The 23,465-nt window shown below is 51.1% G+C and overlaps 1 protein-coding gene across 1 annotated transcript in view; it reads left to right on the top strand.

Moving 5' to 3' along the window:
• Nucleotides 1–23,465, top strand: part of Rph3al (rabphilin 3A like (without C2 domains)) — a 101,110-nt gene that overhangs the window by 64,380 nt on the left and 13,265 nt on the right. The window contains exon 6 of the mRNA XM_059269534.1: nt 13,315–13,489. Coding sequence (XP_059125517.1) covers nt 13,315–13,489 — 175 coding nt within the window. The remainder of the gene's footprint in view (nt 1–13,314; nt 13,490–23,465) is intronic.

Raw genomic sequence — 23,465 nt, 5'->3', positions numbered from 1 at the left:
ACATGCTCCCTTGAGCCCCGAGGTGGTGGCGCACGCCTTTAGTCTCAGCACTCAGGAGGCAGAGGCAGGCGGATCTCTGTGAGTTCGAGGCCAGCCTGGTCTACAGAGCGAGATCCAGGACAGGCACCAAAACTACACAGAGAAACCCTGTCTGAGGGGGGGGGGAGACATGCTCCCTTATGCCCAGCAAGACCTTGTCTTTAAAAATGGTAAGAAAATTAAGTGTGCTAGAGCAACAAATCTTGCCAGTCTTTAGTTTTGTTGGTTGTCATAGATGATTGACAGACTTACTGATTGATACAATTATATATTATAACTTTTTGAATATTCAAAGCAGTACTGTTTTATCACTTACATTATAATAGAAAAATAATTAACTCCACCATCACCATGAAAAATGAGGTTTAATTTGTAGCCATTTGGTTTTCACTTACACAGTCTGGAACTTTGGATCCCATTGTTCCCTAATTCTTTTACAGCTAGAGTTTGAACGTAATTTCTTTCATCTTATTATATTTTGTTCTGTTCATGTTAAATCAAATCCTGCCTTTATCTCCTGGGGTTCTGAATTTTCTAGTACCACAGTCCCCTCCTCCACCTTCTGGCTTTTGAATTTTGATTTTAATTCCTCTGGGTCAGCTGAGCTACCACACCTTTGAGCAGTGTGTTTTGTTTGGTTGGCTTTTTGTTTTGTTTTTCTCTCTTTTTCTTGCTCGTTAGTCCATAGCTTCTGCTAGGTCAGAACTCACAGTCCCACTGAATGAAAAAATAGAGAGAGCTCCATCTTGACCCTAAGAAAGGCAGATTCCAACCTATTTCACGGTTACAAATGTGGCCACCAGGGCATGTGACCTGCTTTACACTCTTCCTCAGAGTGGGAATAGCCCTGAGCAAGATCTGGCAAGATGGCCCAGCTGGTAAAGGTGCTTGCCACTCAGCCTGAGGCTCTGAGTTCAATTCCTGGACCCCACAGCATGTAAGGAAAGAGCTGACTCCTGCAGACTGTCCCCCGACCTCCACATAGGTGCTGTGGCACACCCCCCAACACATAAGTAATAAAAGTGTGGTTTTATTTTAATTTTCAAAAAGAAAACCTGAAGGGCTGGAGAAATAGCTCTGTAACTCCAGCTCCAGAGGATCCAACACCCTCTTCTGGCCCCCAGGAGCAGCTGCACTCATATGCATACATGTATGTGCACACAAGTGTGTGGGTGCGTAAGTGTGTGTGGGTACACACGCGTGCGTACGCACCCACACACACAGATAAGACAGAAAGAATTGAAATACATTTTTTTTTAAAGGAAAAAGAAACCTGAGCAAATAGCCCAGGGTGTCTCATCAGGCATTCTGGGTCTCTGTCCAGCTGGAACAGGCCTGGAAGCTGTAGGACAGCGGGTGATTCAGCTGTTACAACTTTGGGCCTGACCCGGTTTGAGCCACAGAGCTTTTCTAGCAGAAAAGTACCAAGAGCGAACTTGTCTGTCCCGTCAGCCTAGCTTCCACAGCTGCGATGCTGGCCAGCCTTCTGTTACTATAACAAATAGGTGCTATCATCACCTTGTGAGGGAGAAAAGCTCACTGCCGTGGCTCACGATTTCCAAGGTTTCAGTCTGATGACACAGACCCCTGTCTTTAGGCCTCTGAGCAGGAAGTGGTGGGAAAACAAAGCAGTACTGCCCAACTCCAGGCTGGTCCCACTATCAGCTTCAAGGAACCTTGTGGCACTGATCGGAAAACCCGCCTACTAAGCCCCACCTCTTAAAGGGCCCCCACCTTCCAGTGGCCCTGGGGACTAATGATAGCAAGCCCAGCTTGAAACTCTGGGCTGTCATTGTCCATTTCTTCCCTTACTCCTCCTCCTTCCTTCCTTCCTTCCTTCCTTCCTTCCTTCCTCCCTCCCTCCCTCCTTCCTTCCTTTCTTTCTTCCTTTTTTTATTTCTGTAGTTTTGATACTCAGCAGTTTTCATCCATGCCTGAAGGCTTTTGCCTGTGGTAGCAGGAACACAGGTATGTTGTAGAGCGTGCTCAGTGACACTCCTCAGACACTGCATTTTTTGAACAGATGCACACAGGTCCAATATAGAATGTTCCTTGTTCTGTCAGTGAGCACACGGTAGTTCCCATCTTTGTGGCAAATTTCCCCGAGTGCTTAGGGTGCTTCCAGAAGCCCGCTCCTCGGGTTCACTGTGAATGGTCAAAATCTTGATGACGGCAGATCGGCCCTTCATTTTCTTGCCATTTTCTTGGCAGGAACCAGTCTTCCAGGCCCAAGTGGAATGGGGGAAAGCGCTAGGGATTGTGGGATGGAAAGTCACATGGCAAGTACGACTTCTGGGTCACTGAGTTGGGGGGAAGGGGATAGATTTACCATGGCTTTGCTTTTTTTAAAGATTTATTTATTTATTTATATGTGTGTATGCCTGTGTGAATGTATGTACGCCATGTACATGCAGGAGTCCTAGGAGGCCAGAGGGTATGTTGGATCCCCTGGAACTGGAGTTACAGGCAGTTGTGAGCCACCTGGGAACCAAACTCGGGTCCTCTGCAAGAGCCGTACTTGCTCTTAACATGGGAGCCACCTCTCCAGGCCCTCCCCACGGCTTTCATACCCTGCCTTCTCACCCCAGAACCGAACTACCCTACAGCCTCAGGGGATGCCATGGCTTCCTTCTGCTGGGTGATGCCCCAGGCCTTTCTCCTTCCCCATCTCCCCTCAGCTCTGCTCACCTTCATCTCTGTTTCCCACTGTCAAAGTCCTGGCTCCCAGTGGCTCTGTGGAGACATCAGTGTGCCGGGTAGGGCACGTCTTCTCCTATCGCGCCCCACTTACAAAAACATTTCAATTACTGCGTTCCTTCCCTCTCCTGTGCGGTTAGCGTCTCTCCCTGAAGCCACATCCAGAGTGGGTATTCCAGCCAGACACTGCTCCAGCTCCCCACATGTGGACCTGCCATGCAGCTCCAGGATTGAATAACATCAACATTCAATTACAGATCTGTACGTTTTCACTTTAATCAGAGGAATGCATGTGGTTTAGAAGAGAAAAAAAAAATCAAATTGTTTAGCTAAGTGTCAGCCTGTAGAGGCAGCTGTCTGCTAGGCCTCCCTCACCTAGCCCAGGCAGTCCCTGTTCACGTGAGGGGTCTTGTCGCTCTCCTTGTGATCCCTCAACACAAGATGCCTGCTGGTGACTCATGCTGTGAGAGGTGAGGAGCCTGGCCTGCTGTTTCCTCTCTCCCTTCCTAGTTTTTGATCATTTTAATATGTTAGCACTTTAATTATATTTGTAACTTTATGTGAGATGGTGCCCCCCCATAGCATTGCTCACCCCCCAACCCCGGGAGCTGCGGCTGTGGAGGCGTCTATCCCTCCCTCCCCCAATGCTCACCTCCCTGCTAGTCTAGATCTTACCTTCACTGGCAGGTTGAAATTCTATTGTTTAACTGTCATTAATTCTTTCATGCTCGGTGTTTTGTGCCCAGGTCCTAATTTACAGAGGTGACTACGTGATTCCATGCAAAGAAGGGTTTATTACTTACAGACTCTGAGAGGTGGGGGCCACCATGCTACTCAGGCCACAGGAGCAGCCAAGGGAAGGCACGGGCCACAGAGGTTTGGCTAGTTCGAGTATTTCCAGCAGCCTTTGGCCCTCCTCATGGAGTTCTTGCCTGACACCTGGGTGGAGGTTACCAAGGGCAGGTTGGCGTGATGGGTCTCTCCGTGTGGCTTCTCGTTCTGAACGTTTCCAGGGCCCTCGGTGGTTCCTCCTGTCTCAGAATCTTCCCTCATGCCAGAAGACAGGCAGGTCCAGAGGGGGCTGTAGTACAGCCAGGCTGTCTGTCTTGCCGTGGAGAGAGGGTGAGGCTTTCTCTCTGTGGGAAGTTCCAGATAAAAGTGATTTCCCACTAGTGGAATAAGAGCTCGTCTGGGAGAGGGAAGAGAACCATCTATAAAAGATTTGGAGCCCCCCTCCCAAAAAAAAAGAGCTTAGTATGTTCAAAGGTGGGAAAACAGCTGTTTAGCTGGAAGGTATTGGTGGGGGAGGGGTGGCAGGGGGCAGGGCTGTGGGCTTTTGTTGGCCATGCTGTAGAGATTGGCTTGTTGGGTAGCTCCTGGGGAACCAGAACTCACTCACTGCGTCTCTCTCTCTCTCTCTCTCTCTCTCTCTCTCTCTCGCTCTCTCTCGCTCTCTCTCGCTCTCTCTCACTGTGTGTGCGTGTATGTGCATGTATATGTGCATGTGTGTGTGCATGCATGTGCACGCTCAAGTGATAGTTCAGGGCTGGCTGTCTCTCCTCTACCGTAGCAGATAGACCTTTAAGATGACCACAGTGTTAAAAAGGACCATATTGTCACAGGCCAGTTCCTGTTGCTTTCTAGACTGGGTCAACTTGGAGCTTGTGCAGCAGACGGAACACATTCTCCTGGAAGACGAGAGTCCATGCTTTGCCTGCTGTACCTTATCTGTTCATTCTGCTGGCCACCAGCATAGCAGATTCCCTACTAGGCTCGGGATGGCTCAGGCACAACCCTGCCCTTGAAGAGCTCAATGTCCCAGTAAAAAGAATGGACAAAGCTGGACGTGATGGCGCACACCTTAAATCCTAGGACTTGGGAGGCAGAGACAGGCAGATCTCTGAGTTTGAGGCCACCGTGGTCTACAGAGCTAGTTCCAGGACAGCCAGAGCCACAGAGTGAGACCCTATTTCAGAGAGAGAGAGACAGAGACAGAGAGAGACAGACAGAGACAGAGAGAGACACACACTGGGGGCAGTAGGTAGGCAGATAATAGATAGACATGAACTCCAGCCCAGGAGTGGCCTACTGTCCCCCTGGTACCCCATGGCCTTGGAAACATAGCAAGGGGGCCTTGATTCTGCCAGATCTGTCCTGGAAGACTCCCAGGGGAATGTGGCTGTCATGTGGAGACCTGGTGACAGGTACTGCCAGTGTTAGGAAGTGCATGTGCAAAGGCCAAACTGCCCCTACCCCTTTATTTGTGGACTGGGGCGGGGGTGGGCGGGGCGGGGCAGAGAAAATGGGCAAGCCAGTGAAATCAGTGAAGTCAGACGGTGAGATCCACCGGGAACATGGGAGACATATAACCAGGTCAGACCAGCAAAGGGCTGAACAGTGGGCAGACTTGGGGGTTCAGCCTCCCTTTCTCCATCCTTCCACCAGAGCCTGGGCAATTACCACCTGCCCCGACCACAGCCGCCACAGCCGTTTAGGAACTGGTGATTAGCGATTGTTATTGTGGTAATTAAAATTCCCTGGGAACAGCTTGGCTAATATCCGTCAGGATCTGCAGTCAGGTTGGCCGTGAGCTGAAATGGTAATTGAAACCTCGAAACCCAGCACAAAGCGGTAGTACCGGCAATGTTAAAGGCTGCCAGATGCCCCCTACAAGCACCATGGCAGCCTGTGGGTCTTTACTCATTAAATGGCATTTTCAAGGCTGGCTGCTTTGCTGGCCTTATCACAGCAAACCACACATGGAGAGCAGCAACACTCAGCCTCTCCAGAAGGAAGTGTTCTCTAGGCTGTGGGCCTAGCCCCCGGGGTGGGGGTTAGACCCCACAGAAGGCTTGCTCTTGGCCTTGTTCTTGGGAGAGGGGCCAAGTGTTGGTGCCAGGCAGTGAGTGATGGGCCTGGATATCCTGGGCAGAAGTCACGTGATTGGATGCTATTGTCGTACAGGTTGTAGAGTTGGAGGGGCGGCGAGGGAAGAGAAGGTCAGGGCGTGCATGGGCAGGCATGGGTGTCATTGCTGCTCAGAACTTGGCCCACCTGGCATTCCCACCACTCGCCTCACGAGACTTGCTCAGCCATGTGGAAGGTGATTTCCAAAATACTGACAGTGTGTTTTGTGGACATGTGCACAGGTACGCCTCCTGTGTTGAATGATGCACCTGTGCTCTGGACCCTCTGATGGGGAAAGGGGGACTCAGGAATTGCTGATCCCCACACTAGTCCTGTATCCCCACCACTCTGAGTGGCAGGGTAAGCCAGCGGACCGACCATCCACCCGGAGTGGCAGCAAGATTAGTATCAGACCAGAATCTTTCAGAAATGGCCGTTCCATTGGCTAGCCACAGACCTGCCCACTGGGCCCAGGGGAGACACAAGCCTGGCTGGCCTGGAGGGTTGTGCACATGGAGCACACATACTGGGATGAAGTTGATATGGTTTGTGCAGAGTTTGGGGGGTTGAATAGCCCCCCAAAACGTAGAGTCCTGGCAGTTGCACGCTCTTCAGCCCTGTACTTCAGATCCTGTGTTCTTTGCCCATCTTCATGAAGCACTTCATTGGTGAGAGGATTTTGGAGGGTGGTGGGATGGAGATGGCTTATTACAGTGGATGCAGGGCTGAAGCATGGGTTCTGGAGTGCCATTGCCAGTGAGCAGCAGGAGGGCTGGAGTAGGCACTATCAGGGAGATGCCCGGGGGCTGGCTCTCCACCAGCACACTTGCTAGCTGCTTCCTCTCATCCCTCTTTGGATCTGAAATAATAAGTCCATTCAGTCGACAGTCAGAACTTGGGTGAGGGGCTGGAGAGACGGCTCCAGCAGTTAAGAGCACTGGCTGCTCTTCCAGAGGACCCGGATTCAATTCCCAGCACCTACATGGCAGCTCTCAACTGTCTAACTCCAGTTCCAGGGGATCCGACACCCTCACACAGACATAGATGTAGGCAAAATACCAATTGACATAAAATAAAAATAAATTGCATATAAAAAACTGTTTAAAAAAAAAAAAAAAAAACTTGGGTGGAACTACCAGGCCACTTCCCCGGCTGGGGACATGGCATAGTGGCAGAGCATTTTCCTGGCGTACGAGACCACTTCCTCAGGAAGGTGACTAGCCCTGCCGGTTAGGATACGTTCCAGAAAAGTACTCACAGCCATCAATTCTGTTGTGTAACCAGTGTTTGCTGAGCACCCACTCAACGCTGATGTGTGTTGGGAGCTTGAAGGTACAGTGGTGAGCAGACAGCATGGCTCTCCCTCCTGGATGACAGAGCCCAGCGGAGGGAACAGTTGCAAATTAAGGACCAGCCCAGAGGTGCAGGTGACCCAAGTGTCTACAGATGGATGAACATCTGCTATGCAGAATGCCATGGAAATACACACAGTGGGACCGTCTCCAGCTCCGATGGAGCGCTGCAGCACGCATGAGCTTTGACAACTGTGCTAAGGGAAACAAGCCAGGCTCCACAGGCTAGCTTCTAGATGATTCCACTTATGTAAGATAGCTGAAACAAACTCAGGGAGAGAAATTAAAGAGTGGCTGCCAGGGGCTGAAAGACAAAGAGAGGGACAGCAGGGTGACTCTGTCCTGTAGCACCTACATTTGGTGACCTCAAGACCCAGCAATGCCTCTCCCATGGAAACTGCTTCTAAGCAAAGTGTCCACACTCAAGGGACCTGACCCAAGGTCCTTGCCCTGTGTGTTTCTCTGCACATGGTGGATGTTCTCTTTCCTGGGGCATCGTATCGCATCTAAATGTGTAGACGTGTCTTAGGTCTTTGAACATGATCTGAGGCGGTAGCCAACAATGAACTCATGAGTATACTGTGAAGAGACCTAGCCCGGCTCCCAGAAGTAAAACAGTAGGAGCAGTTCCAGTGTCCTCACAGGGGCTGGATTCATTTGGCTGAACCTGAACACAGCTGACCTGATTTGGGAAGTGAAGGACAGACACTGTAGTGTTGATAGAGACCATTTATTAACATGGAACAATAGCCGTGATACATGGTGGGGAAGAGGCCAGCCTGGGTGCATGAGACCCTGTCTAAAAAATAATATAATGCTGTGTTTTACTTTAGGCAAGTATCTGAACTTGTGGAAGCCTCAGTTTTCCCATCTGGAAAATGGGGTTGTTAACAAAGCTTCCTCAAGGAACTTTTAGCACCATATGCCCTGGGAAGAGGGAAGGAGACTTCCCATTTTGTGAATTTTAGACCAGAGTATGCGCTACTGTTTCAGTCTGTTTCCTGTCGTGATAACAAAAAAAACACCCTGAGATAGAGTAATTTATAAAGTAGAGAGGTCTCTTTGGCTCATTTCTCAGCATTGGGAATTCCTAGAACATGGTACCTGCGTCTGATGAGGGCCTCCGTGCTGTGTCATGTGGCGAGACTTGTTTTTTCATTTTTATTTTGTGTACACGATGCATACAGAGGTCAGAGGGTGACCTGTATGAGTTGGTTCTCTCCTTCCACTGGGGGACAGGTCCTCAGACTTGGCCATCTCGCCAGCTCTCCCCACCTGCCCCATTTACAAAGATTTATTTATTTTAATTTTGTGTGTATGATTGCTTGCTAGTATGTGTGTGTGCGCGCCGTGTGCATACAGGACCCCACAGAGCCCAGAAGAGACATCACACACCCTGAAAGTCGAGTTATAGGTGGTCGTGAGCCTGCATGTGGGTGCTGGGAACCGAACCTGAGTCCTCTGCCAGAGCAGCCAGTACTTATAACCGCCGAGTTCTCTCTCCAGCCCCTGATTTTTAGAATGGTATGTGTGTATGTGTGTGCACGTATGTGGTAGTGGGGGCACAGGTGTCACGGGACATGTGGGGGTCAGAGGACAATTCTGTGGAGTCAGGTCGCAGCAAGTCCCTTTACCCTGAGCCATCTTGCTAGATCAACACGCTACCTTTGATTCTAGGGATGGGACCCAGCGTGCTTAGGGAAGCACTCTACCGCCGAGCAATATTCTCAGTCCTCTCTTTATTTTGAGACAAAGTCTCACTAAGTTTCCCAGGCTAGCCTTGAACTCACTCTAGCTTAGACAGGCCTTGAACTAGATCTGCCTGCCTCAGCCTCCCGTGTTACTAGGATCACAGGCCTATTCCAGCAGACTCGGCTTCCTCCTCTTCTGATAAAGCCACTAATACCATCATGGAGGACCCACCCCTAGGACCTCATCTAATCTGTTTCCCAAAGGCCCTACCACTAAATGCCATCAACATACATGGAGATCAAGCTTTCTCCTGAGAAGAGAGAAGAATTCAAACCATAGCAGTTTCCAGTCCCAAGAAATCCAAATGTGGGAGGTTTTCTCATGGGGACTCCAGAGAACATTCCTCCATTGTCTGTGCTGTGTGGGAGACTGAGCCCGGGTGAGACTCAGTGCCAGAGTGCTGCCTAGCCCACTCAAGGCCCTGGGTTCCATTCCCCAGAACCATAGCAGAACCATCCAAAGCCAGGCCCTCTCTACAGGAGCAGTCACTGAGGGGTATACACCAGGCTTATGTTCTGGACTCGGAAGTCCCATGACTCACGGTCTGGAGCATAAGGAGACTTGTCTACCTGGGAGAACTTGCTGTACCTCCCTCAGCAAGGGCAGGTGTGGCCAGCTTATTGTTGTTCAATTTCTGCAGCAGACATGGGGGTGGGGAGTGAGGTTGTGCTGGGTAAGGATGGGGTGGGGTAAAGATGGGGGTGTAGGGATGCAGGGTAAGGATGTGGTGTGGGTGTAAGGTGTGTGTGTGTGTGTGTGTGTGTGTGTGTGTGTGTGTGTGTGTGTAAGGTAGGGGATGAGTGGAGTGTGGGTGGCTAGAAAGCCATCCAGGCAGATTCTGATAGGGAGCATGGTGTGTTCTTTTGCCCTATTGGAGAATGCTATGCACATTTGCACTTTAAAGGCTCAGAGAAGCCCTTCAATAGCATCTTAGTTTATCCTAATATTTCCCAGATGTACATGACCTGGGGTAGTGTGCTCGCCCTCTGCCACTCTCCCATTCCCTCCTCCCTGCCCCCTTCTCGGCTTTTATTATGACATGCCACGGTTTCAATATGGCCCCACGGACATTTAGGGAGTAAGAAGCCACTTCATAGTCAGCCTACACTGGCATTCTGATGCTAACTCTTCATTTAAATAGGGTACTTGGCCCACAGATGACAATGCTGTTTGTGCTTGTCACGGAGGGTGACCATAGTGATTGCAACCCTGGTGTCTATGGGGCGGCTGCCCTGCACCTAGTGCAAGGCTTTGAGGTTTTAAGTCCACGTGTGGGTCTGATCCTCATGGCCACTCTGTGAGACAGTGCCGTACCAGATCTGCCTGCTGGTGGGGAAACTGAGTGTGTCCACATCACACAGTAGCGGGGTGATGGCCCCAGGGTTGACTCTGAATGTCTGTGTGGAACCTGCCAAGCCTGGCTTTCCTCTGGAAAGGTGACCCCAGCCTTCCCTCACTCTGTCCCTCCTTACTCAGTACTCTGAGCACATTCCCTTCGTGGGAAAAGAGATTAAGCTGCTCTTGGCTGTTGCTGAAGTAGGCATTAAGGGTTTGGGGGACCTTATCTCAGTTACTGCTCTGAATTCTAATCTGAGACTCTTGGAGATTCCAGTCTTTCGTGTCTGTACAGAAACTCTCCAGGGAGAGCTTCCAGACACTGTGCTACGGCCTAGCCTGGCTGTTCCTGAAGTCCCTGATCACCCTTCCCAGAGCTCTAGGAGGAAGGCACCCGTGGGAGGCTGGCCACAGTGCTGGGCACTCCCAGCCTAGCAAGCATGGCTTTGCTTCACCAGTGAATGAGCACAGCTCCCAGAGGTTTATACTCGCCCCACACTGCACAGCTCCCAGAGGTTTATACTCACCTCACACTGCACAGCTCCCAGAGGTTTATACTCACCTCACACTGCACAGCTCCCAGAGGTTTATACTCACCCCACACTGCACAGCTCCCAGAGGTTTATACTCACCCCACACTGCACAGCTCCCAGAGGTTTATACTCACCCCACACTGCACAGCTCCCAGAGGTTTATACTCACCTCACACTGCACAGCTCCGAGAGGTTTATACTCACCCCACACTGCACAGCTCCCAGAGGTTTATACTCGCCCCACACTGCACAGCTCCCAGAGGTTTATACTCACCTCACACTGCACACCTCCCAGAGGTTTATACTCGCCCCACACTGCACAACTCCCAGAGGTTTATACTCACCCCACACTGCACAGCTCCCAGAGGTTTATACTCGCCCACACTGCACAGCTCCCAGAGGTTTATACTCACCCCACACTGCACAGCTCCCAGAGGTTTATACTCACCTCACACTGCACACCTCCCAGAGGTTTATACTCGCCCCACACTGCACAGCTCCCAGAGGTTTATACTCACCCCACACTGCACAGCTCCCAGAGGTTTATACTCACCCCACACTGCACAGCTCCCAGAGGTTTATACTCACCCCACACTGCACAGCTCCCAGAGGTTTATACTCACCCCACACTGCACAGCTCCCAGAGGTTTATACTCACCCCACACTGCACAGCTCCCAGAGGTTTATACTCACCCCACACTGCACAGCTCCCAGAGGTTTATACTCACCCCACACTGCACAGCTCCCAGAGGTTTATACTCACCTCACACTGCACAGCTCCCAGAGGTTTATACTCGCCTCACACTGCACAGCTCCCAGAGGTTTATACTCACCCCACACTGCACAGCTCCCAGAGGTTTATACTCACCTCACACTGCACAGCTCCCAGAGGTTTATACTCACCCCACACTGCACAGCTCCCAGAGGTTTATACTCGCCCCACACTGTACAGCTCCCAGAGGTTTATACTCACCCCATACTGCACAGCCAGTGCACGTGGAAGCTGTGGTTGGCCCCACCTTGAACAAACAACTACTCAAGTCATTTGATTCTTCCGCCATTGACTCTTCCAATGGCAGGCAAGAAAGGAGAGCCAGGGGAGCCATCCTGGAGATGACAGGGCTCAGAGGGATTCCCGGAGGTTTCCCTGTCATTCCTGTTCTAGACAAGGGTGGACACCCTCAACTTCTAGGGATCCATCCAGGTTTCTGGGTACCCTTCTCAACCAGCCCTGGGGTGATCTCTTCATTTCTTCCCACTTCAGCTCTTCTCCAAGGGGAAGAGATGGGACCCAGCCAGCATCATCTACCCGTCTCCTCCCAGCAGCTCTGAGAAGCCATGAAGGCTGTGTTGGAGCAGAGGGAGCTCATGGGAAATCTGGGGGCTCATGGGAGGCTCAGGCCCTCAGAAGCACAAAACTGAGGTAGAAAAGGAGGAGGAGACACTGTGTTTGTACTCTGGGGCAGCCACACCAAGCCTGAGACACTGTGGCACTACTGGGCTTCTCTGCTGAGGGACAGTGATATGAGCCAGAGGGATGCTGTAGAGGAGCTAGTTTAGAATAGTGAGGGACCAGGGACATTCTCCTTGAGAAGCTGGGGCCAGAGCATGGGATCACAGGAGGCTCCATGACTGGTTGGCACTGGATGAGCTGTTTACAGCAGCTTGAGACTGGGTAGGTCTGTCCTGCTCAGCCCCAGCCTCAGACCCATAGATAGAGAAGATGAGGCAGGTGAGGCAGCTGGCCCAGCCCAGGTGAATGGGTCAGGAACCTAAGCACTTCCTGCTTGTGAGCTTTTGTGTGCTGGAAGTGGGGAAGGGTTGGGCTGGGCAGGAGGTAGCTAGGCAAGCTCTTGGATTCTAGTGGGTGATGGGACAGATACAGTAGCAATGGATGGTTTTCATAGCATTCCTGACATGCTCTAAGGTGTGGTACCCTGCTGCAATCCTAGTGTACAGAGAGAAGCAAGAGAATATGGGGTCAGTTTTAAAATAGGTGTGGAGGTGAGCTGGGCACAGCAGTACACACAAATCTTCTGGAACTTGTGAAGTGGAAGCAAGAGGATGGGATGCTCCAGACCTGCTTCATCTACATAGCAGGACCATAAATGGATGGATGGATGGGTGGATGGATGGATGGATGGATGGATGGATGAATGGATGGGTGGACAGATGGATGGACAGATGGGCACATGGATACATGGATGGATGGATGGATGCATGGATAGACGGATGGATGCATAGATGCATGGATGCATGGATGGATATGGATGGATGGATGGATGGATGGATGGATGGATGGATGGATGGGCACATGGATGCATAGATGGATGGATGGATGGACATGGATGGATATGGATGGATGGGCTCATGGATGCATGGATGGATGGGTGGGCACATGGATGCATGGATGGATAGATGGATAGAGATGGATGGGTAGGTGGGTAGATGGACGGGTTCATGGATGGAGAGTTCATAAGACTTACTGCAATGTGTCCATCCTGGGTCCGCCCTAGCCCATTGGCTCAAGAGGACTGAGGAGAATTCTCGTCTGTACTCTTTTCTGGATCTCACTTTCTTGCCCCATCACATCACTGACGAGCAGGAAACGAGGAACAGTAGGGCTTCATGGAGAGCAGCATGCAGGGAGGGAAGGCACCTCCACTCCTCTACTCTAAGCACACATCTCTCCTTCACAGGTCTGGAAGAGGTCAGGGGCCTGGTTCTACAAGGGGCTCCCCAAGTACATCTTGCCCTTGAAGACACCCGGCCGGGCTGATGATCCCCATTTCCGACCTCTGCCTGTGGAACCCACAGAACCCCAGCCTCAGAGCGCTGAAGCCAGCCGGGTCTACACATGGGCCCGAGGGAGAGGTAAGAACCCTGTGTCCTCTGTGGGGCTCTGGGCATCTCTGACCGCAAGCACAGTAGCTTCTTGCTTTACATAGACACAGCCAGAGGGTCCTTTGGGAACGCTTTCCCAGCAGGACGGTAGCTCAGGTGCAAGAATGCCATGAACAGCGCTGTGGCTCTTTGCAGGAATGAGATGTCACTCCAAAAGCTTTTGTCTTTTTTTGAACTTATTTTTATTTTATGCACATTGGTGTTTTGCCTGCATGCATGTCTATGTAAGGGTGTCGGATCTTGGATTTACAGACAGTTGTGAGCTGTCATGTGGGTGCTGGGAATTGAACCCAGGAAGAACAACCAGTGCTCTTAACCGCTGAGCCATCTCTGTAGCCCAAGCTTTTGTCTTTTTCTTGCTTGTGGTGCTGAGGATGGAACCCAGGGCCTTGTATAGAGTAGGCAAGTATCTCCCCAGGGAGCCATCCCCGGCCCTTAGGGGTATTCCATTCATCTTTCTCAAGCAGGCCTGCGGCACCTCTTCCCTTGCATGCTTTGTTTCTCCGGAGTGGGAGATCCTTGGCTCTCTAGGTCCTAATATACAGGGTGACTTGGTGTCTGAGGTGACTGTCCAGAGGTGAGTGCATCCTGCTATGATGGCAGCTGAAGCTGTAGAGGGCTGTGCGCTGTCTTGTGGGTGCTTTTGTGTCTCTGGTTTTCAAAGTCCCTCATCTCACAGAAGCTGCAGGACATTCTCAAAGTAGAGATTCAATAGGTCATCTTATAGCCACATAGCCAGAGCTGTGCTCCAGGGCAGGCCCTTCCCCTCGGGGTCTGGCTTCTTCTGCCCTGCTCTGGTCACACTTCATTCGGCCAGAGGGGTGAGGGGTCACCTGCTGGTGGCTTGTCTCAGAGGAGGTGGCCTCAAGATCACAGGCCCGGCAGCAGCTTTGAGAGGCTTTGGGAGGTGGCTGACTGTCTTCACGTCATGTGAGCTGTTCTTTCCTTATCAAAAGGGTAACACATGTTTGTGACAGGAAAGTAAAGGTCACCCAGCAGCAGGCCTCAGAGGGTGAAACCCCTGTGAGTCACCCTCGCAAACAGAAGCATGTTGGGCACTCGCTGTCCCTTCTCAGGTGGTTTTCATCCTGTGTCACCTGGCACTTCTCCTCAGAGCTATCCCTCCCGCCATCCTGGTGCCGCGGCTCCCCCTGGCATGACTCAGGCCCATGTCTAGCTTCGCTGACGTCACAGACAGGTGTGGTGGGGCAGGGCTGGATGCAGGGGAAGACCTGGCGTGTGTGTATGTCCTGTCCTTGTGTGTAGGGGGACTGTGGGGACAGCCTGGTTGAGACACTGCCTCACAGGGATGCCGTGGCCACTGAACCTGAGGAAGTAGCCGTCTTCCATCCTTTCCCTCTCTCTGGGTGTATTCTTATCCCCGCCTAAAGAAAGGGATGTGACCTCAGAAACGGAAGCAAATGAACCGGCAGGTTCAGAATGTTGCTGTGTGTGGCTGTGAAGAGGCCTGAGGCCTGTGTAAGCAGCTGGGACCCAAGTGCCCATGGTGGAGTCCTCACCACACACCTGCTCTCAATCAGCACATACGTGCACATACGCACACATATATTACAGGTGCATACATCCATACATTCACAGGCACACATGGCTCACACATGTTCACATGCATGTAGATCAGCATATATGATCATGCACACAAGCAGACACATATGTACCCTGGGCACAGCTGCACTCCCAGCACCTCCTCAGCTGTGAAGACACAGACAGCCTTTTGATTGTACAAGTGCAGAGGCCAGCATCCCCACACACTTGGAATCAGCAAGCAGCATAGAGGCTCTCCGCAGGGACAGGCTCTCCCTCTGAGGTAGTGAGGTGCAGAGTCCCCCAGACTGCTATGTCAGGCCTGTTGGAGCCCCACAATCCCCAAGTGACTTGATGCCTGAGGGCCCACAGGCAGCAAACAGGGCAGGGAGGGAGGGCTGCTGGTGATCGCATCTGTGCCCACACTGAGAGAGGCCACTAGGTTACGTGGTACTGGGGAGGACGGGGCTGAACTCGGAAGAAGAGCTAGGAGCTGAGGCAGAGGAGGAGAGCCCAGGAAAGAAGGACAGTGGAGTCACGTCAGTGCAGAAACCACAATGCAGGGTTGGCCGGAGAGCTGCAAAAGAACCCAATAGCATGTGTTCTTCAACTGCTGCGGCCCGCTGCTGGGCAGCTTCTGTGCCCTCTAGTCAGCCTCTGGTTTCTGGCTGAGGGCAGTCCCCTGACTGCCCCAGGTCTGGCCATGTCCTCACAGGGCCTAGCCCTAGCTACTGCACCTGTGTGAGACTAGACCAGCTGGTGTGTGGGAACCATCCTTACCTAAGGACACTCTTGAGCTATGGACTGAGGGACCTTCCAATTCCTCCCTTATCTTCATAGTAGCTCGTGTAACCCCAAGGCGAGGTCCATGGCAGCCTATGGGCAGGGCTCTGTCATTCCTGCCTCAGGAATCCTGGGAGCTGGCAGAGGCGGCTATTCTGGCCTCTGTGTAGCTGCCGGACTCCAGGGAGCAGTCGGCCCTCAGCAGGCATCTGTGGGAGTGTAGTGTGGGGCTGTCCCCATCTGTCCAGTCCTCTAATGACCACATCCCCATGGTGCTTTCCAGCTCTGAAAGTGCCTTCCCCACCTTCCCCTTAGCTCACCACCAGGTCCCCAAGGCTTGGCAGCTGGCTGGACTCACAGCTCTGCCTCTGACCTAGGGCAACCTAGCACATATAGCTCTCACAGCACCACATTTGGGCTGACTGAGCTCAGGAGGGGTCAGAGCAGCCATCACTGTGGGTACCATTCCTACCACTCTGAAAAGTCCTGTGGCGGGGCCATATCTGTCCACAGCAGGCCAGTACCTTAGCACATAGCACAGGAGCAGCGTAGAAGAGATGCTCCATAGACATGCGAGCAAGTGAGTGAGCCACACGCCTGCTTCTGAGCCTGCAAAGGAGGCTGTAGAGGGAGCTTTCATTACAGCACAGGTGCCTCTGGTCCGTGAGCTGCTAGATGGACCCAAGAGATGCTTGAAGGCTGGTAAAGCCACCTGCTCTCACAGGGAAGCTCTCTTCCCAGCCCCAGGTCTTCAGGGACTCTGCGGTCTTCCCTCTGCCACAGTTCCTCCCACAGGCACGGAGCTGAGGCTAACACCAGCTCACCAGCTCTCCTCAGCCTCTGGCTGTGACCCTCTTCCCCACCCCCATCCCAAGCCTTGGGCTCCAGCACCTATGCCTCCCACCCCTCCCCTGCTCACATCCTAGCCAGCCCTCCCTTGTTTCCTTTCTTACGCCCTGTTGGAAGTGGAGGCAAGCGATAGAGATAGGTCATAAACGGTCTGGGTTTTAATTTTATTTGTGTGTGCGTGTATGTGTGTATGCTATTTGTATGTGCAGGTGCACACCTGCCACAATGCACATGTGGAGGCTAGAGGTCTGCTTTGTGGGGTGTGTCCTCTCCTTCCACCCTTTACGTGGGTGCCAGAGATTGACTCAAGTCACCAGGCTTGTGCAGCAAGTGCACGGAGACATCTCCCTGGCCCCAAGCGATGAACTTTCCAATGTATGCAGGGATCTAGGAGTTGATTGATGTTTGCGAGATAGGTGCTGTCCCATCCTCTTCCACAGTTTTCTTTATTAATTTTTAATAATATAAGAATTCAAGTTAAATAATTCAGCAAGGAATGAAAACCAGTGACCTCTTCTGTTTGTCCTTAAACCTTGACCACACACCCACTGAATTTAGGCATTTAAATTTGCTTTACAACAAAAATAAACAGGCTCTGTCTTGCCTGTGATGCTGTTGATTTTCGCAGTTGCATTTATTTGTTTGTTTGTTTAAGACTGTCTCACTGTGTAGCCCTGGCTGGCCTGGAACTCTTTGTGAAGACCAGGCTAGCCTTGAAATCATAGAGATTTGACTGCCTCTGTCTCAAATGACAGGATCAAAGGCATGTGCCATCACGCCACGCCTGTCACTAGAATGCCATGGGCTCCTTCCGGGCCATTGGATCTAGGTTTTACCTCGCTTTTGTGGCTGAATCAAATCCCATGAACATTGGGTTATGCTTTCATTGTTCTCTACCGATGGGCCTTAATTGTTTCTAGATTTTACCTTGAAATATCTTTAGGCCTGGAAGCTGCAAACTGAAGCTCAGGCTATGTAATATCCTAGTCATCTACCCTGCGGCAGTGAGGCTGTACATCTTTGCTGCCTGGGATACTGCTGGGGGTTCTAACCGTGGCCAGTACACAGGGAAGGAAAACATTTCATCGTTTTGATGTCCACATCCGAGTAGGTCTTCCTATGTCTATTACTTATTGATTTTAATTCAGATGTCCTGTTTTTCAAATTGTTTCTTGAAGCCAGGCACTGTAGTGCACGCTTTCATTACATCACAGATGCCTCTGGTCCAGGAGCTGCTAGAGGGACCCAGCACTTGGGAGGCAGAGGCTTCTGATTCAAGACTGGTCTCGGTTTCAGATGAAGTTCTAGTGAGTTCCAGACTAGCCTGGGCTACAGAGTAAGCCCCAGCCTCAAAACAAAAAGAAAATCTTATTAACTGATAAAGCCCTGAAGAATCTCCATCATTCGATCATATTTGATCATAGTTTGACTTTGTTTCGTTGTGTGTTGTATTTATTTTTCCGGTGTTTGGCATAAACCCCAGCCCTTGAGTGAACTAGGCAAGTGCTCCACCACCTTCCCAGGCTGCAGCCTTTATTAGGTGTTTTGTTTTAGATTTATTTTGTGTGCATGAGTGTTCTGCCTGCATGTGTATCTGTGTGCCATGAGTGTGCCTGATGCCCACAGAGGTCAGAGCAGGTGTCAGACAGGAGTTAGAGACAGTTGTGAGCCACCCTGTGGGTGCTGGGAACTGAGCCTGGGTCCTCTGCAAGAGCAGCCAGCGCTCTTAACCACTGAACCGTCTCTCCTGCCCCTTATTAGTTATTAATTAGTCAGTAAAGCAAGAAATAAGCAGCTTTTTCTCAATAGTGGAAACGAACAAAAGGAACTAAATCCATCTTCTCTGCAGTGGCTGTGCACACCAAGAACTCAGCCCACCCCACTAACGCCCCAGGGTTAATAAAGAAATTTAGAAATTGACAAGACTTAAGGTAAATCAGTTTAGTCTGGCGGCAATGGCACACCCCTTTAGTCCTAGCACTTGGGAGGGAGAGGCAGGTAGATCTCTGAGTTCGAGGTCAGCCTGGTCTACAGAGCAAGTTCCAGGACAGCCAGGGCTGCACAGAGAAACCCTGTCTTGAAAAACCAAAAAAAAAAAAAAAGATAAATCAATTTTAAAAATCAATAGCTTTAATCTGTACTAAGTAATTAAAAGTGGAAGTGAGAAGACCTATTTGTAATGGCAACAAAAATTATTTGATGCCTGGAAGGAGACTTGAAATGGAAATTATAGGGACCAGCATGTAGAAGACTAAAGTATTATTGTATTAGTATGCTTAGGGTGCTGTAACAAATTACTGCAGACTGGGTGGGTGGTTTAAGCTACAGAAACTGATTTTCTCCCAGGTCTGGTCAGTAGAGCAAGATCAGGTGCTGCCTAAACTTGGCTGGTGGCCCTTGTGGTGCAGTGGGTGGCCACCTTGTTCAGTGTGTGCATGTGAGGACAGTGGGGTTAGAACTCTGGTCTCTGCTCAGGAGAATACTCACCCTGTTGAATTGGGCCCCCACCCTAGGGCTTCTTTTAACTCTTCCAAACACCTGGTGTTTAGAGCTTCAACATGAATTAAGGTTGGGGACACAAACATTCAACCCACAAAAAGGATAAAAAATAAACCCTGAGCAGAAAGTCATGTAAAAACCTCAATCCTGCCAGGTGTTTAATCCCGGTGTTTGGGAGGCAGAGGAAGCCTCTGTGAGTTCTAGGCCAGCCTGGTCTACATAGCAAGTTCCAAGCCAGCCAGCAAGACGCTGCCTCAAAAAGAGAAAAAATTATTAATTCTTCCATTTTTATAGCTATATAAGGTCTGTCTGGTTCCCTGTGTGTGTGTAGAGACAGAATATGAATGTGTATGTGTGCTATAACATGGATGTACCTGGAAAACTTCGTACTTAAGTTAAGGAAGCCAGAGTCAAAGGCTACACACTGTATGATCCCTTTCATAGGAAACAGCTAGGCTAGCAAACCCATAGAAAGATGTATGAGCTGGGAGGGGGGCGGCGGGGGGCGGGGAGTCTGCCAATGAGGACAGAGGATGAAAATATTCTGAAACTGAGTAGCGATGGCAGTTGCCCAGTGTTGTGATGGTACGAAAAACCACTGCAATTGTACTCCCCTTGAAGAGTGAATTTTATAGGATATGAATTATGTCTCAATTTAAAAGCTTGTGAGGAACTTAGAGTAGCTATTTTAGAATGAATATACACATAGATGAATGGACGGGAATTGAAGTAGAGTAGGCCCAAGAACGCATGGAAAGCTGAGCACGGGGTTTTTCAACTCAGTGGGACAAGGCATATTGATTCAATAACTGGAGCTGGCGTGATTCAATTTCCATGTGCATCCAGGAACACATAATAGACCTAAATGCTAAGAATAAAACAACGGGCCAGGTGGGGTGGCCTGTGCCTTTACTCCCTGCTACTTAGGAGGCTGAGGCAGGAGGATCATTTGAGCATAGAGTTTAAGACCAGCCTAGGCACCACAGTGAGATCCTGTCTCAAAATCAGTCAATCACCAGGAGTATTAGAGATGGAGTAGATGTAGCCCTGCCCTCTGGGTTACTAAGGAGAGCAGTAAGAGCTGTGGGACAGGTGGGCTGACCTCCTGGGCCTTGGGTACCGATTTGAGACAAGGATGCCAGTTAGTGACTCCAGGTAGGCTCATCTATGATGAGACATTGGCTCTTACCCCATGAGGCTGCAAGGCATAGCATGGCCTAGGGCGGCCCCAGGGCCAGTAAAGCCAGCCTTTGTGTCTACTGCCTGGTTTCAAGCAGGAGAACCGGCGCTGGGGGCTCATGGCTCATCGTCCCTTTAGCAGGGGCTACCCCTTTCCCCCCACCCACAAGGTATACATACTCTCTACCTCTCCATCCCCTTAGAGATGGCAGACATCAGAAAGGCCAGAGCTTGACACAGCTGCATCTGCCTCAAGCTCCCTGAAGCTCAGAGGCTAGTCTGTTCGCTGTCTAGGAAGCCTGGGTCATAGCCCGTCCCCAGAGTCCTCTGCTACCGCCTCCCACCTGCTTGGGTCCACACGAATCAGGCATTTCCTTCTGGATGATACACTGGCTGCCTTCAAGATCTGCCCTAGAAAGTACTTCAGGGTCTTGGATTTGTTCCATTTGGGTAATTTCAGGAAAAATTGGGGTTTTGATACCACTTCCGCAGCTACTAGGTTTTAAGCAAATGTTTTTAAAATCCTGAACTGAAGCGGGAGGAGTCTGCGGTCCTGTGGAAGCAAGCATCCGGGTTCCATTTGGAGTAAGTGGTCTGACTCGCTGATCTGCAGAGGTTTACCAGGGTGGCCCTTACTCGAGTAATCCCCCCCCCGCCCCCCCCCCCCGCCCCCGCCACAGCTGACCTAGCCTCCCCACATGGGGCCAGCAGCTCCTAGAGAAGCCGAATCACTGGGGCTGCACTGGCCTTGACCAGGGCACCCTGTGATTCATGGTCATTATCTCATTTGAAGCTCAAGGCAGCTGCAGACGGTGAAATTGACTCTTGGTGATGGATGAGGAGGAGGCTGCACAAGGTCACGTAGGCTGTCTGCTGCACGGAGGGCCAAGGACCCAGGCTCTTCCCCCCGAGTGCAGCACATGGTGAAGCTCTCCTCTCCATCACCATGTGGCTGGCTTTGCCCTGTCTGATGGTTCAGAGGATTTTTCAAGGGAGGGAGTTACTGCTGGTCTACTGAAGAGGGGGTCTTGTGACAGCAGAGGGGCAGCCAGAGCTACCCTGCCTGTCTGTACTCTTGGCCACTCCCTCTGCCTGCTGGGCAGCTTGCATCAGGCTAAGTCCGGGGTGAGTTTCTGCACCAGCTTGTACCCCATCCACAATCATGAGGGAAGCAACCGGTCCCTCATTTCTGCCCAGAGCACCCTTTTAGCATCCAGCCACCATCAGATATAATGGATGGCACAGCCAGTGTCTTCCAATTAATTACCATCCAACCACAGAACTGAGTATTTTGTCTGACAGGATAGTGAGCTGCCTGTCAGTGTCGAGAGGAGGTTGGATATTACAGGGAGGGATCTTCTGCGTCAGATACGGGAGAAGCTAACTGGGCGCTATTAGTGTGTTTCCTGTTATGCCCCCACGTTGGCTCCAGTCTTAGGGTGGGAGGTAACTGTGGCCTGAGGCTGGGAAAGCCACACGGCCCATGCAGCTTTGAACCTGCGACCTGTCTCGTTAGCACAGAGCAGCAGCCGACTGAGCTAATAAGCAGGTTCCAGAGCCACTGATTTTTCCATCGAGCGCATACGCTGCTTCCTGACTCCTTAACGCGGCAAGCTATTTATACCAGTCGATCCATTCATTCTTAATGAGCCTCGGTTGTGGATTGTAAAATGTTTTATTTTCAGACAGGATTGCTCACTGCCCAGAGGCAGCTGTTGATAAGCCTCCTTCCTTCCCTTCTCTGTCCCTCAGAAATTAGCAGTTTGGAAGCTCCTTGGAGCGCGCACGCGCACACACACTCTTCCTCTGTGGACTCTGACCTGTCCGTTTTTGTCACATTGGCTGGCCCTGGTACCTGGGAGGATATGTAGGGGCTGGGGCCCCGGCTGGCTGTAGCAGATGAAAGACAAGGCAGAGCAGGAGGGCGTCCATGTTAGGAGGTAGAATGTCACTTGTCCGTGGGGGCTGAGACTCCGCCTATGTGACAGGTCACAATCCAGCAGTGACCTGATCTGGCTAGCTACTTAAAATGCACTGTCAAATTTTTTAACTGCAGAGAATTCTCACTTTAAAAAAGAATGGAGTTCTGGCTTCTCTTTTAAAAATCAGAAGGTCTGCCAATGCCGCCCTCTCGGAGGCAACAGCAGCATCCCCTTTTAATGATGGCGTGTTCTCGGTTTGCCACAGTCCCCAGCCCTCCCTCTTGTCTCCAGCAGTCTTTCCGTATTGCTGTACATGATTACTAAGGAGGGAGACCTGGGGTACAGCTCCGTGGTGGGGTGCTTGCCTCGCACGCACCCGGCCCCGGCTTCCATCGCCAAACCACAAAGGAAAACGAAAAGTAGAAATTCTTCTGGGGTCCATGTCTCTGTAAAAAGAAAGAAAATCAAAGCAGGGCTCTAAGAGGCACATGTTGGAAGAAAAATGAGCAGGCTTCCCAGGGCTTCTCATGTCAGCCCCCCAGTTCGCTGTAGTGGAAGGCAGGGGCCTGGCCATGTCACATGTGTGAGTCCCTACACCTAATCCTGACACATGGCCCTTGCCCATGGCAGCTCTGCCTGCTGTGAGCACAGCGGAGACCGCAGAGCCATCTCCCCAGCCTTCAAGACAGGGCTTCTTGAGCCAGTCTGCAGCTCTTGGGGCCTGTGGGGCTCCTGGGAGAGAAAACCTCGGTTATGAAATGGTGTTTTCCCATTAGGATGATGGGGGAGGGGTTAGAACAGGGTCTATTCTCTTCTAGTTTTCTTATCTTGGAGTTCAAGGACCCCTCCAAGGGTAAGGACCTTAACAGAGGCAGTCGATCGGGGAGGCCTCCCCTACAGTAAAGACCAGCCTTCTGTATGTCAGCCAACACTATCCCCCTTAACTTTCTCTCCCTTCCCCTCCCTCCCAGCATCACCATATGATGTTCATCATTGCCATGTTCCATCTCTGCTAACTTTGCTCCTTGCAGGGACCTTAGGGCCCTGGGATGCTGTGGGAAGTAGCTGGGATTATTACTTTTTTTAATGTAAAGATATCTGAAGCTCCCAAACAATACACAAGGACACACAGACCAAGAAGGACCAATTAGAGAGAAGAGGAGGAAGAACCA

The sequence above is a fragment of the Peromyscus eremicus genome, chromosome 8a, assembly GCF_949786415.1.
Source record: "Peromyscus eremicus chromosome 8a, PerEre_H2_v1, whole genome shotgun sequence".
Taxonomy (NCBI): Eukaryota; Metazoa; Chordata; class Mammalia; order Rodentia; family Cricetidae; genus Peromyscus; species Peromyscus eremicus.
The sequence above is the reverse complement of the archived record's forward strand: the minus strand, read 5'-3'. Positions and strand labels throughout refer to the sequence as shown.